The sequence below is a fragment of the Schistocerca gregaria genome, chromosome 8 (genome assembly GCF_023897955.1).
Source record: "Schistocerca gregaria isolate iqSchGreg1 chromosome 8, iqSchGreg1.2, whole genome shotgun sequence".
In the NCBI taxonomy this organism is placed as follows: domain Eukaryota; kingdom Metazoa; phylum Arthropoda; class Insecta; order Orthoptera; family Acrididae; genus Schistocerca; species Schistocerca gregaria.
In genome coordinates, this window is record NC_064927.1 from 243,484,100 (window position 1) to 243,499,663 (window position 15,564).

Genomic DNA, 15,564 nt, shown 5'->3' on the forward strand with positions numbered 1-15,564 from the left:
CATCATCTCACCTGCTGTACATTGTATGCCTAGCATGTGCACCTGCCAACTCTCCCTCCCACGTTCCTATCCTGCACACCTGCTGCCTCCGAAACTGCTAGCCCCTCATCCCCAACCTCCCCTCTGTATTCCCCCACCACCCCCCCTTCTATCCAGCCCATCTGATAACCCCCATCCCAGTCAACTTTCTGAATTGGCAGTTCCAACATCGTTTCCAGTCAGCACATACCTAGATGTGTGTGTGTGTGTGTGGGGGGGGGGGGGGGGGGGGGGGATTTGAGGGGGGGGGGGGGGGGCAGGACAGGCATGAGCACCACTCTATCTAATCAAAAGATTGCTGTGAATAGCCAAGTTTTGATTCTTTTCGTGAATGCGTTGATTTCTCAACACTTACGCTGTTTGGTGAGTGGTATCCTTTACTTTTTAATTATTTACATTCTGGCAAAACTTTCCTCACTACATTTGTAAGGAGTACATTCCAATCAACAGTGAAATGCTATAAAAAGACTGGATTAGTCTTCCACTGTTTATTAAGTCCTTGTTCTTCCCAATTCTCTCCCCCATTTACCCGGGTTGTGTTATTTCAATCCTTTAATACAATCATTTTTTACTCGCTCCTCTATTTTGCATCTATTCATACAAGTCATTGCTGGAGATATCTAAAGAACATGTTATACCTTCAGGAGACCCTTGCTCCTCTTCTATTAGGCTGTCCCAATGCAGTTCAAGTCTAGCAGCCAGTGACCGTATTATGTCTTCTTTAAGTGCCTAGAAGTATTAAAATCGAAATCAACATTTGTTCATTCATTTAGATATGTACCATATTTTAAAAATTTCAAATTCTATGTGACGTGGAGCTATGCTGGATAACAAAGAGTTATCTTCATTATAAATACACAAATATTACAAAAAGCACTTTCAAGCAATTTACAAAGTTTTTCCAGGGTGGTAGATAGTTGTGGTATAGACAGCGTAATTCAGATTACTAATCAACTTCTAACAAAGACAACTAGGTTAGTTGCCAAAATAAAGTACATAATAATCAACTCAACCATACATTAAAAAAATGCTTTCAGCCAGTTCCATTATAAACTACATATTTCGTCTGAACACAGACCAATACACAACTCACTTTTTACAATTCTATTACTGCGGCAAAAAGCGTTTTACGACGACACGCCGCACATGCATCTCAACATCATGAGGGCTGTTCAAAACCAAAGGTATGAAGCAACATTGTGGGTATAACTGAAGTATGTTCAAAAGAAATCAATGAATGTCCCAGTGTTTCATTAACTGAGGGATTTCCTGTTTCCAGAAAGAGCCAGTTTTTATCCAAGTTGAAGCACTTCCCTTTGAGATGTGGTGTTTTTTTTTTTAATGAACCAAACACATGGAATTTGCAGATTGGCATGTCCAGGCTGTAGAGCTGATGCTCAAGTCACTTCCACTTCAACTTTGCCATTACACTGTGATCAGCCCATGCTGTCTGCTCTTGATGGACTAGTATAGACTATGGAGTAACTCTCTGTCCACACCACTGTTAATCGTTTTTCAAGGAATTCGATGAGTAGCGGACCTCTGACATCAAAAAAGATCGTAAGCATCACCTTGCATGATGAGGTTCACAGCCCGGATTTTTAGTGGGAGGCGACGATGCTACATTCGTGTCTCTAGATGTCTATGTTATCCTAAAGCTGCATATGCACATTTCAAATGGTTTAGTTGTTACGTTTTTTATCTTTTCATTTGGATACTCCTTAAATATACACATACAGCCTGAATATTACCTGATATATGTTTAAACGTGCTCAAATTCATTGCACCAGTTTAAAGTAGAAACGAACTCTGACAAAAATGAAGTCAATTCACTGTAAATATTGCCTGGTGTCCATATAATATGAAGCCTTAAATATGAGAAATTTAATGTCTAATATACATAGCAGTTTTAATTAAGCAATGTGACTACTAAAAACTGCTGCTGTGATAATAATGATTCCATTATATCTTCAAATCCAAGTGATGGAAAACAGTGACAGATTTCTCTTTCCTCTCACTATGCCTAGTTGTTATTTGGTTTATGTAACATCTAGCATATAATGGCTTATGAGTCGTTAGCTCATTACTAATACACTCAACTGAAATTTATTGCATTTATAAAATGAAAATACACTGAAAAAACATAACTTGTCACAAAATAAAACACAATGATTTAAAATGCTGAATGATTTACGGAGTCAAATTACTGTTTCTGAGCCTGTGAAGATATTTTATAAATGCTTGATAATGATAATAATGATGTAAGTAATTTTAAAAAGTAGTAAGTAAATAAAGTGTTATCACCTTTATTAGAAGATTTCTGAACTCTCATGACCTACATTGAACAGAATTTCATTTTCAGGAGGCTGCAGATGTTTTCAGTCACTTATTTAAAATTCAATATCTGTCACAAATGTTATTGATCACAACATGATGTAATGCTAGAAATAAGGAATGTAGTGACACAGCATGTATTCAAAATTTTTGGTTGTCAGAAATAATGGCAAAACCACATTTTGTGCTTTGATTGCTACAAGACCAAGCAGCACCAGCGAATTCACCACTCATCGCATTATATGTAGTACATCACTGCATTATAATCTAATATAGTAAAATTCTTCTTTTAAACTTTTCATGGGGCTTTGAGAAAATGGTATAAATTGTGGGAAAATGTAAATAGTGGCAAATTTTCCAAGCATATAATACATTTTACATTTCATGAGCACACCAATAGTTTATACTTTTTTTTATTAATAAAGGCAGAATTATAGTTTCTTCAATTTCTTCTATTGCATTTTTTCTATCAACAGCAAATATTTAGTGTAAGCACAAAATCTGGAAATATGTTACAAATATATATATACATAAAGTCAACCTGTAGACAATAAGTGTATTTAACTTCAAAATATAAAAGTTGCTACATCATATGTTAAAAAGGATATTTTGAAAAAAATATAAAATACATGATAGCAGTTGGTAATGGGTGATGGTTTGCATAAAATATGGTGGATACAATGACAGAATTACATTCTGTAAGTTGTATTTATATTGTGTAGCCTTTGCTATATGAAATAAAGGATAACATTTGGCGATTTGGCGTAATAGTGTGGACCCAGTAATAGAATTACGTTCTATAATTTTTTCTTCCTTTCTTTCTTTTTTTTTTGGGGGGGGGGGGCTGATATTCATTCCTAACACTTCAAAAATCATTACAAACTCTGGGAACTGGTAGTGGGGGGAGGGAGAAGCATATACTGTAGAGCACTTGATAATGTCTCCCTGAAGATCAAACTTAATATATTAACAAAATCTCCACATAGTATGCACTTTTTTTAACATTATGTGTCACATCTGGGACAGTTGGGAGGTAGGCAGAATATTATATGAAAGAGGTGCTACCACAGCTCTTGTTTATTGTTGACAAGTTTTGTACTGATTGGACTAATTCTGAAGTTGCAGCCCAGTCCCACTAAACACAGTATAGGTATTCTAAGGTTGGCAGCGTTCAGAGACAAAATTCTAGCGTCACCAACTGTTCCAACTTCTACCGATTTAGAACTATGGACACCAGAACTCAAAAAGTTTTCTGTGGGATGTCTGGAAACACTACATGAAGGACAATGCCTTGCAAGCTTAAATTACATTTCAATTACATGTTTCTGTTTTAGTTTTTGTTTCTCTACTTTAATATTGTTTCATTAGGTGTCATTGTGGGAAATTTATAATTATGATTATGCAAAAGTGTCTGCAAATTAACACTCTGAAGGGACCAATAAAAAGTGTCATCAACAATGAGAAAAATGTTAATTCCAGGAATGTGAACACCAGGTTATACTGAAATATGACCACAATACAATTTCACTTTTGACACTGGTGAAGATTTATTAACAGCATCTTTTGATAGGAATTCAATGCACCACAACAAAGTTAAAAGGTATGAAAACTGTCCTACCAACCTGTACTGCATCGCCAACTGTAGCCTTCTCATTAACAAAAACACGACTTGCCAAGGTACCGTAAACTTCCATACTGGCTCCACATGGCAAAAGTTGCATTTCTTCTTCTTCACCAGTTCCCTGTAATGATAGAATAAAGGAATTCAGGAGTAGTAAAATTACCAAACTTTGTACAGTATAAGCCTGTCACTGTACTCAATTCAAGGCTAGTCTTTCTTCAGTCTGGGTCAAAAGCACGTACTGTCTCATAGCCTACTGTTCTCACAAAACATCAAGGAGTCTGCTAAACTCAGGTGTCCCATAAAGTGGACACTCATCAACTGTGTCTTTACATGGGGACTACAGATATTCTATATGTTATACCAAAGGCATCTTTGTGCCCTCAATGGCACAAAGCTACCGGTAGAATTTTCTTCCGCTCCAGGATCTGACGGGATTAGATGTGTGATTTAAATTTAATGTGATATAATATCAAGATATAAACCAGCCACATGGATACTTCCAGTCTCTTTCTTTGTGCCGCTAAAGTTTCTATAGATGTGGAAGTTTCACATTGCACCCATCAACATCCATGCAAATGAAAGATATAGGACTATGTAAACATGAAAGGATACTTATGTGATTAAATTCAAAAGAAGAAGAATTATTAAGCTTAATAACATATAAAACTGCTTTCCTATTTTTTTTCTCTCAAGGAGAACACTGGTTTGCACTTCTTGTACATTGGAATTTCCTCCCTGTTAGTAAACCTTTAGTATGGTGCTCATTCATATATTTACCAGTATTATCCCTCCCTTCAAAGAACAGCATTTGACAAATCTGAAGGTAGCCACCATATTTCGGCATTTAATTACATCAGCCTTTCTGCACATGAGTAGTGGAAGGCAGGAAGTATGTTTAAACTATGAAGCGGTACCAAAAAGTAAATAGAAATCTTTTCACACTTAGCAAGGGACCAAGTTGTGGGGACTATCCCTGTAACAACACTAATCACTGATCTGAATCTTAATGAACTGTTCACTAAACTTCCATAAAAAAATTATTTGTTTTTACACAAGTTTTTATAAGACACAAAAAGACAGCGAGAAAATCTAACTTACAAAAGTGGATAATCCACCATGAATTTCTTCCCCAAGGCAAGTCAACTGTAATATCAGACCCAACAGCTAAAATGACTGCACTGTCCACTGTAGAAGAAAATCTCCTGCATTACAGTGATCAAAAGATTGGCTCTTCTACCACAAAAATACTCCTGGTCACACAGCAATGAGCTCAGGTAGTTTTTTGTCAAACGTACGAGGGTCGGTCAAAAAGTAATGCCTCCCATTTTTTTTCTACTTAAAAAAATTAAGTTAAGTGAAAAATTTGAATTTGGCGCCATTCCTCAAACCTTCTTCTGCAATCCACTGCAGTAGTAACTTTCTGTGTCAACAGGTGGCAGCACAGCAGAAGTTTGTAAGATGGCCGACATCGATGTTCGTTTGAGACAGCGTTGTGTGATTGAATTCTTGAATGCAGAAGGTGAAACGCCCATACGCATTCATGAAAGACTGAAGAAGGTGTATGGTGTTGTGACAGTGGATGTCAGCACTGTTAGACGATGTGTTCGTCGTTGTAAGGAAGCTGAAGGGCAAACACCGTTGACTGACGAAAAGCGGAGCGGCAGGCCGGTGAGTGCAGTGACTCCACACAACATTCAGCAAGTTGATGACATCATTCGTGGTGACCGTCGAGTGACTGCAGATGAAGTGTGTCGCATTATTTCTCTTAGTAAAGGCAGTGTGATCACGATTATTAAACAATTGGGGTACTCAAAAGTTTGTGCACGGTGGGTTCCAAGAATGTTAACCGATCAGAATAAAGAGGCAAGGAAAACAATAGCCTCCCAACACTTGCAGCGCTTCCGTTTGGAGAGAGATGAGTTTCTGAAAAAAATTGTGACCGGGGACGAAACATGGGTGCATTTTTTTGAACCCGAATCAAAGAGGCAGTCAATGGAGTGGCGTCACACAAGCTCGCCGAGGAAGAAAAAATTCAAAACTGTGCGATCGGCAGGGAAAGGTATGGCAACAGTTTTCTGGGATACAGAGGGTGTGATTCTGGTTGATTTTTTGGAGCAGGGATGCACAATAAATTCTGTTCAATACGTCACAACCCTCAAAAAACTTAAAGCACGTCTTCAGCGAGTTCGCCCAACAAAATCAATGGCAGATGTTCTTCTTTTGCATGACAATGCAAGACCACACACCAGTCGTCACACCTCTGACGAGATTGTCAAAATTTGATGGGAAGTTTTGCCTCATCCCCCATACAGCCCTGACCTGGCACCATCAGACTTCCATCTGTTCGGGCCACTAAAAGAAGCTCATCGTGGGATTCATTTTGAAGAAAACATCCGTGCGTCAATAGCATAGGAAGCACAGCTGTGATTTTTACCGTGCTGGGATACATGCCCTTGTTCAAAGATGGACCAAAACTGTAGAGACGGGCGGAGATTACATTGAAAAATGACAAAATGATCCTCAATGTTGTGGTTTTCAACCTATGTAATTGCATTTAAATGTCCTGACAAACGTAGAAAAAAAATAGGAGGCATTACTTTTTGACTGACCCTCGTAGAATGACAATAATTATATTGCACATAACTCATTTGATCCTATCCCTTTTGAATTTTTTTCCCAATTCCTAGAATGAAGAGAGGCTTTAGGGTAAGCGTATTTATTACCTACAGGCAAAATAAAATTGCCTGAAACATGAAAGAGCAATTATTAAAACAGGAACTCTGACGTAACTTATGCTTTTCAATGGAAGACAGTTTGTAGTTTTTTCACAACAGATCAGCCAGCTAGAGAATACGAGGGACACTCCAAAAGAAATGAACATTTTTTTAAATCCATCTTTTATTCTACATGTTTGAATGTTTTATAGTGTGTAGATACTTCCTTTAGGAACAATATTTTCAATTCCCCATAAAATTTCCATCCCTCTCAACTGCCTTACACCATCTTGGAACCAGCGCCTGTGTACCCGCACAGTAAAATTCCGGACCTATCTGCTGGAGCCACTGTTTGGCAGCGTGCACGAGGGAGTCGTCATCTTCAAACCTTGTTCCACGAAGAGAGTCTTTCAGTTTCCCAAAGAGATGATAGTCACTTGGAGCCAGGTCAGGACTGTAAGGCGGGTGTTTCAGTGTTGTGCATCCGAGTTCTGTGATCGCGTCCACGGTTTTTTGACTGACATGTGGCCGTGCATTGTCGTGCAACAGCAAAACATCCTGCGTTTGCTGATGTGGTCAAACATGACTCAGTCAAGTTTGAAGTTTCTTCAGTGTCATCACATATGCATCAGAATTTATGGTGGTTCCACTTGGCATGATGTCCACAAGGAAGAGTCCTTTGGAATCGAAAAACACCATAGGCATAACTTTTCCAGCAGAAGGTGTGGTTTTGATTATCCCCCCCCCCCCCCCTTTGGGTGAATTTGCACGATGCCACTCCACTGATTGCCTCTTTGTCTTTGGTAAAAAATGATGGAGCCATGTTTCATCACCGGTCACAATCCTTCCAAGAAATTCATCTCCACCATTCTTGTACTGTTCCTAAAGTTCGCTGCATACCATTTTTCTTGTTTCTTTGTGGGCCACTGTCAACATCCTGGGAACCCACCTGGCACATACCTTTTTTAATGCCAATACTTTCAGTATTCTGCAAACACTTCCTTCTCCTATCCTAACGTAGCATGACAATTCGTTCACTGTGATGCGTCTGTTAGCAGTCACCAATTCGTCCACTCTCTGCACATTCTTTGGAGTGTGTGTGTGTGTGCAGTACGAGGCCTGCCGCTGCGAGGACAATCCTCAATATTGCCGTGCTTGCTTTCATCATGTAACGTGCTTGCCCACTGACTAACTGTACTGCGATCGACAGCAGCATCTCCATACACCTTTTTCAACCTCTTGTGGATGTTGTCCACTGTCTCGTTTTCACAGCACAAGAATTCTATGACAGCACATTGGTTCTGATGAATGTCAAGTGTAGCAGCCATCTTGAAGGCATGCTGTGACGGCGCCACTCACGGGAACAGGTTGAACTAAGTTTGAAAACAAGCAGGAAGGTGTATCTACACACTGTAAAACTTTCACACATGCGGAATGAAAACTGTGTTTTTAAAAAAGTAGTGTGCATTTTTTTTTCGAGTGACCCTCGTACATCATTATCACCACTACACCAACAGTAAAAAGTTCTCATCACTTTTGGGTGCCCCCAATACTACAGAAATGCTGGATAAGTTCTCTAAATTGTTCTCTCTTCCTCCTCCTCCTCTCCTCCCCCCCCCCCCTCCCCCCACACACACACACAAACGAGAGTGAGCTAGAGAAAGTAAAGAGAGACTTATCTTCCACCATCATTAACCCACAGGAAAGAGATCAGTTCTTAGTACTACCTCATTCATAACAAAAATCTGGAAATTTACCAATCTGACATCTGGAAACTTACCAATTTGCATGGTTGATACAAAACTGCAGACAGTGTCAATGGTTCTTTCTTTCCTTTTGCCTTGTGGCCTGTGCCAGTCCAGTCCACAGCTTCAATACCATCAGACAGATCTGGTGCCTGACCTTCTATGATGCAGGCTGATGCCTGAACAGATTCTTCCACTGTTTGTAAAATTTCCTGCAAAAATATTAAACAATAACTTGATCGGACAATGGAAAATCCAGGATGGAATAATTTGATTGTCATTTCTACTTCAATAACACAGTTTCTCTGTGTTACCCAATACAACATCAGAATTAACAAAATAATTTCAATTCAAGAAATTATATGTTGGTTGTTGAGTGGTAATATGAGAATAAACAGTGAGGTCATCAATCCCTCCTAGATTTAGTGACATCTGACATCAGCCAGAAATATGATTGATTTGTGATAGTATAAGGTAGTGGTAAAACAGTGGTACTGAAAGCAACATTGATGCCAGAGGAGAAATAAATGCATGAGACATCAATCCCCATTGACCCAATGCAGGAGTAAGACAGTAATGGAGTAAATAATTCCTTCTCATTCGGTGGAAAGGAGGTGCTTAACATTTGGCATGTTGCTGCTGCAATCTAAAGGTGACTGTGGGAAATAGGAATGTGCAGCAGATGTAATATTATGCCACAACAGTTACGATTATTTCCTGCTGTGACTGCTGGATGACAGTAGCAGCGTCATTGTAAATATTCATTTTTGAAACGTGATATTGTCACTTGCTTCATAGGCATTAGCAGACATGGAAGTTCTCTCTGTTAAGTGCATTTTATTTGCTCTTGTGTTAATTTTTTGTTCAGAATATAGGGTGAAGATGAGAAGTGTTCAGATTAAATTATTTATGAAGTCCTTGAGGAGTCTATAGATAATGAAAATGAAGTATCTGATGAAAATTCATTTTACAATTTATCTGAAAAAAGTGATAGGCTACTTTTTTTAAAAAAACTTAACTTCTGCACATGTTTAATGTATTACTTTCACAGATTGTGTGTTATCACTGATTCTTCTATAGGAACATTACAAAAGGAACCCAAGCATGCTTCAGCTTTTACACTTATGCCTATTCAAAGTAAGAAAAAGGCATTAAACTGACAAATTTTAGGCATAACTGTATACACAGACCTTTGTTGATTGAAACAGAATGGAGCAGTTTATGAATTAAGCGAACCTTCAAATTTGTTCTTTTTATTTCTCCGACAGTGCACTAATAACAGACATGAATGAACAAAAGAATCATTATACAATGCAAAACCTTTGAAGGTGAAATAAGATCATGCCTATTTCTAGGTTCAAACAATGGAAAACTAAAACAGCAGCAGACGTGTAAGAAAAATATCCTTGCTATTTTGCTGCATATAGCCTGAAGAATCACCTTGTCAGTTGTAATTTTTGCCCCAGCTTTTTGTCAAAGGACAGATTTATAAACATATTATCCAAGTTTCAGTTGAATAACACCATCAAAAATGAAAGGTTAACAAGGATTTGATGCACTGTTTAAAGTTACACCTCTCTTCAATACACAGAAAAATTCCAAAATATTTATTACACAAAAGAAGCTGTAACAGTCTAAGGAATCTGACCCTTCTGGTACAAGCATCATGTTACCTGCTGCTCGGCAGTCAATGGAGAGCTTTGCTGAAGGATTAGGAAAAGTGGCTCAACTGTCAGAAAAATACTTCCATCACCATGTAACCATTGCAGATGGGAAAAGGGGACGAATGTGTGTGGTATGCTGAGAAAAGAAGAAAAAAACAGAAGGCAGGCAGAAAGGACACCTCATATGAGTGCAGCAAAGTTCATCTACACTCCTGGAAATGGAAAAAAGAACACATTGACACCGGTGTGTCAGACCCATCCTACTTGCTCCGGACACTGCGAGAGGGCTGTACAAGCAATGATCACACGCACGGCACAGCGGGCACACCAGGAACCGCAGTGTTGGCCGTCGAATGGCGCTAGCTGCGCAGCATTTGTGCACCGCCGCCGTCAGTGTCAGCCAGTTTGCCGTGGCATACGGAGCTAAATCACAGTCTTTAACACTGGTAGCATGCCGCGACAGCGTGGACGTGAACCGTATGTGCAGTTGACGGACTTTGAGCGAGGGCGTATAGTGTGCATGCGGGAGGTCGGGTGAACGCCGAATTGCTCAACACGTGGGGCGTGAGGTCGCCACAGTACATCGATGTTGTCGCCAGTGGTCGGCGGAAGGTGCACGTGCCCGTCGACCTGGGACCGGACCGCAGCGACGCACGGATGCACGCCAAGACCGTAGGATCCTACGCAGTGCCCTAGGGGACGGCACTGCCACTTCCCAGCAAATTAGGGACACTGTTGCTCCTGGGGTATTGGCGAGGACCATTCGCAACCGTCTCCATGAAGCTGGGCTACGGTCCCGCACACCGTTAGGCCGTCTTCCACTCACGCCCCAACATCGTGCAGCCCGCCTCCAGTGGTGTTGCGACAGGCGTGAATGGAGGGACGAATGGAGACGTGTAGTCTTCAGCGATGAGAGTCGCTTCTGCCTTGGTGCCAATGATGGTCGTATGCGTGTTTGGCGCCGTGCAGGTGAGCGCCACAATCAGGACTGCATACGACCGAGGCACACAGGGCCAACACCCCGGCATCATGGTGTGGGGAGCGATCTCCTACACTGGCCGTACACCTCTGGTGATCGTCGAGGGGACACTGAATAGTGCACGGTACATCCAAACCGTCATCGAACCCATCGTTCTACCATTCCTAGACCGGCAAGGGAACTTGTTGTTCCAACAGGACAATGCACGTCCGCATGTATCCCGTGCCACCCAACGTGCTCTAGAAGGTGTAAGTCAACTACCCTGGCCAGCAAGATCTCCGGATCTGTCCCCCATTGAGCATGTTTGGGACTGGATGAAGCGTCGTCTCACGCGGTCTGCACGTCCAGCACGAACGCTGGTCCAACTGAGGCGCCAGGTGGAAATGACATGGCAAGCCGTTCCACAGGACTACATCCAGCATCTCTACGATCGTCTCCATGGCAGAATAGCAGCCTGCATTGCTGCGAAAGGTGGATATACACTGTACTAGTGCCGACATTGTGCATGCTCTGTTGCCTGTGTCTATGCGTCTGTGGTTCTGTCAGTGTGATCATGTGATGTATCTGACCCCAGGAATGTGTCAATGAAGTTTCCCCTTCCTGGGACAATGAATTCACGGTGTTCTTATTTCAATTTCCAGGAGTGTATATTCATTGTTTCAAGTTTATTACACCGTACTCCATTATGAAGCTAAGTTTTATTTTTATGATGTGTTCTGTGTGCTTATTTGTTTGTGATGTACATGGCTAATGAAATTTAAGGACAAATATCACGTGTTTCCTTACGTATTTGAATACTAGGACACTTTTTCAATTTTTTCTGCAATAAATGCTACTAAATTGAAGCTTCGTCTGTGTAATCAGTTTCAGCACTAGGAATGCCAATATGAGTGTGTGTGAAGTTGAAAGTCCAATAACATAATGTTTTGAAATTACAACTACAGATTTCTACACACGACAACCACCAGAGAGGGGTGGAGGGGCGGGGGGCAATTTAAGTCAGTCTGCAATTAATGGCATGTACCTATGACACTAGCTCCATGAGCATAGCAGTAGGTCCAACTATAGTGGAAGAAAATGTGAGAACTAGCAGGTTGATTAGAGTGTAGGCACACCCTAGCGTGTCCTGGGCAGAGCATGTCATGGCAGGCATCGCACCCCTGATCTGATACATCCAAATTTCTAACAACAGCAATAGAAAAAACCTATTCAACAGCTCTTTCATCATTGGCTAGTATCAAGGAAAAGAAATCTTAAAGGTCTGCTTCACCAGAGTGCTTTACCAAAGGGAGTCCTAAAATAGTACAATACAGTGCAGCAGAAAAAATAGCTAACTGCATTGAAAGCAATTAAAAACTTAGTAAAATATGGATTATAATAGAAACTGTCAGAGGAGGTAGTGTCGAGGATGCAGAATGCATCACAGAAGACTGGGATGTAGCTATGGTCTCTTTGATAGAGCACAGTTTATTAAAGAAGGCAGCAGTCCACCAGATGTTCCAACTCCAAATGAGTAGAGGTCTTACTTGCATCTGCAAATCCACACCTAGGATTGACAAAGTGATTGTTGGGCGAGTAATCACTTCTTTAGCCAAATGAGCTGTCGATTGATACCCACATGAGTTAAGACCCACAGTAAACTATCTGAGGTGGTAGTATGATTATGGTAAGAGAGAGAGCGGCGCTCCCCAAGGAAGTGTTATATGCCCTCTATTGTTCCTATCTATATTAATGACATAGGAGACAATCTGAGTAGCCGTCTTAGATTTTTTGCAGATTATGCTGTCATTTACTGTCTTGTGAAGTCATCAGATGATCAAAATGACTTGAAAAATGGGTTTAGATAAGATATCTGTATGGTGCGAAAGTGGCAATTGACCCTGAATAAGGAAAACTGTGAAGTTATTCACATGAGTACTAAAAGAAATCAGATTAATTTTGATTACGCAGTAAGTCACACAAATCAGAAGGCTGTAAATTCAACTAAATACTTGGGGATTACAATTACAAATAACCAAAATTGGAATGATCACATAGATAATATTGTGGGTAGAGCAAACCAAAGACCAATTTATTGGTAGAACACTTAGAAGGTGCAACAGGTCTACTAAAGAGCCTGCTTGTCTGCCCTATTCTGGAGTATTGCTGTGCGGTGTGGGATCCGCATCAGGTGGGACTGACGAAGGACATCGAAAAAATTCAAAGAAGGGCAGTTCCTTTTGTATTATCATGAAATAGGAGGGATAGTTCCACAGACATGATACGTGAATTGGAGTGCAATCATTAAAACAAAGGCATTTTTCGTTGCGATGGGATCTTCTCATGAAATTTCAATAACAAGTTTTCTCCTCTGATTGTAGAAACATTCTGTTGGCACCCACATAGGGAGAAATGATCATCATGATAAAATAAGAGAAATCAGGGCTCGCACAGAAAAATTTAAGTGGTCGTTTTTCCCGTGTGCTGTTCGAGAGTGGAACGGTAGACAGACAGCTTGAAGGTGGTTCACTGAACCCTCTGCCAGGCACTTTATTGTGAATAGCACAGTAATGATGTAGATGTAGATTGTGAATAAGAGATATCAGAGGATGACAAGAGTAACATCAATCAGTTCAGGGGGGAAGGGGGGGGTGACAAACTTCAGGTGTTTGAAATAAATTGGTCCTAATTTATGGTCAGGATACTAACCAGGAAGGAGTGTACAGAAACACACAGGGAGCACACTATTATGGTCCCGGAAAAGGGATTTGATGCACATTCCAACTGGGACATGCAACCAAGTTCGGGGGAGTTGATACCAAGTTGTGTCTGTGTGCCTAAGGAAGTAGGCCATTCTGGTCCCTGACAAGAAAATAATTCCCAGACATCCCTGCGCGCCTTGAAGTCACATTGAGGACTGTGGTTGCTGTGCATAGAGCAAACACACAGAAGTTGTGCTGAGCAGCAAAGGAAAATCAGTTGTTTTGTGTCAATCTTGAGCAGGGGTCACTGCAATTGCACCATAGTACAACACATTAATACTGCTCAAGATGACAAATTTTATTTATCATGGTTTTCCCAAACATCAGCACTTGCATTGTGAATGAAAAGTTTGATGCAAACACACAAACAAAATGAATGTGAAAACTGTGCATGTGTGATTTCAGTTCATTTTCAACCTGAAGATTATGAATGAGATTTGATCAATAAACTACTATGGTTACCTTCAAGAAAGAAGCTACTATTCACAGCAAACCGCAGCATAAATATTCTAACTGGCATGGGGAAGAATTACTGAATAATTTTAGCACCAAAATTACCTTAACATAAATCAATTTGCATCAGTTTAATGCTTTATTACTAATGGATTACTCTATGACAGTGAATGATTCCCAAAACTGTGTAGTAAATACAGAAATTATGTTGCTCAGGTTTTTGCTCCCAGGTAGTATAGCTTCATTTCTTATGGAAATAATCTTTATTTTGTTTGTATTCTGAAGATGTGTTATCTATTTCAGTGTAAGAAAATAGTAGTACAACTTGTGACTGAACTCTTATACCTGCACATTCTGCAAGATTTGCAATCCGACACAATGACCACTTAATCATGATGCCATGGCTGTTCCACACTGCAGTATGTTGCACGTCATGTGCTTGGACCGTTCACTGTTTTTATTTTGCTTTTTTCCACAATTCAGTACAACTTTTTCCTGTTTTCATACTTTATCTGTGTTCGGTTTTCAATGTGCACTGGGCCCTCTTGCCACTAAATATGAAGGGGATGTGATGGTGAGTTTCCCTTGCAAGCGACTGCATAGTATCCATGCCTGAGATGCTAAAAGTTAAGAGTTCGAATCATGTTGGCTGCTTTTTGAATCTTTACTTTGAAACTTCATCAAAATAAGCTACTGTAACAATTCATGCCACTAATATTTTATCACTTTTGTATATTATTTATCTAATTAATAATGAGAAATTAATGTATTTGTACAGTGCTTAGTAAATAACTCTGAAAAATAAAAGTAAATTAATGACTTAGGTATCCAGAAGTCGTGCACAACACTGCTAAGTAAGAAATTTGCAAAAACAAACTTCCACAACTTTGGAAACTGAATCAACATAAAAAAGTTTACCGGACTACAGTTGTAGATCCCATCAGTGAAATAGTGAATAAGGATTTGGAAGCTAAAGGGACTGGTCGCTGTGACTGAACTTCTAAAAAACTAAATGCACAAAAAGAAGCAGCATTAAAAAAGATCTTCTGTAGCCCTGAGGAACAGAACGAATGCCCTTCACCATGACCTTTCATTAAAGCAAACAAAATTATCCAAAGCATAAGAGAAAGCCAAATTGCACAAAAATGTAAACAATCTGTTGTCAAAATGATTTACCCAGGTGCAAATATGATGTCTGTTTAACAAAAACAGAAGGGTAAAGTGGAATTCAGATGACAATACAATGACTTGAGAGCTCAATTGAAAAAAGC

The 15,564-nt window shown here is 40.0% G+C and overlaps 1 protein-coding gene across 1 annotated transcript in view; it reads right to left on the reverse strand.

Annotated features, from left to right (window-relative positions):
• The window catches only part of LOC126284494 (protein odr-4 homolog), a 53,991-nt gene that overhangs the window by 12,629 nt on the left and 25,798 nt on the right, over positions 1-15,564 (reverse strand). The window contains exons 5-7 of the mRNA XM_049983458.1: positions 8,492-8,668; positions 3,996-4,115; positions 678-768 (exon numbers count right to left, since the gene is read on the reverse strand). Coding sequence (XP_049839415.1) covers positions 678-768; positions 3,996-4,115; positions 8,492-8,668 — 388 coding nt within the window. The remainder of the gene's footprint in view (positions 1-677; positions 769-3,995; positions 4,116-8,491; positions 8,669-15,564) is intronic.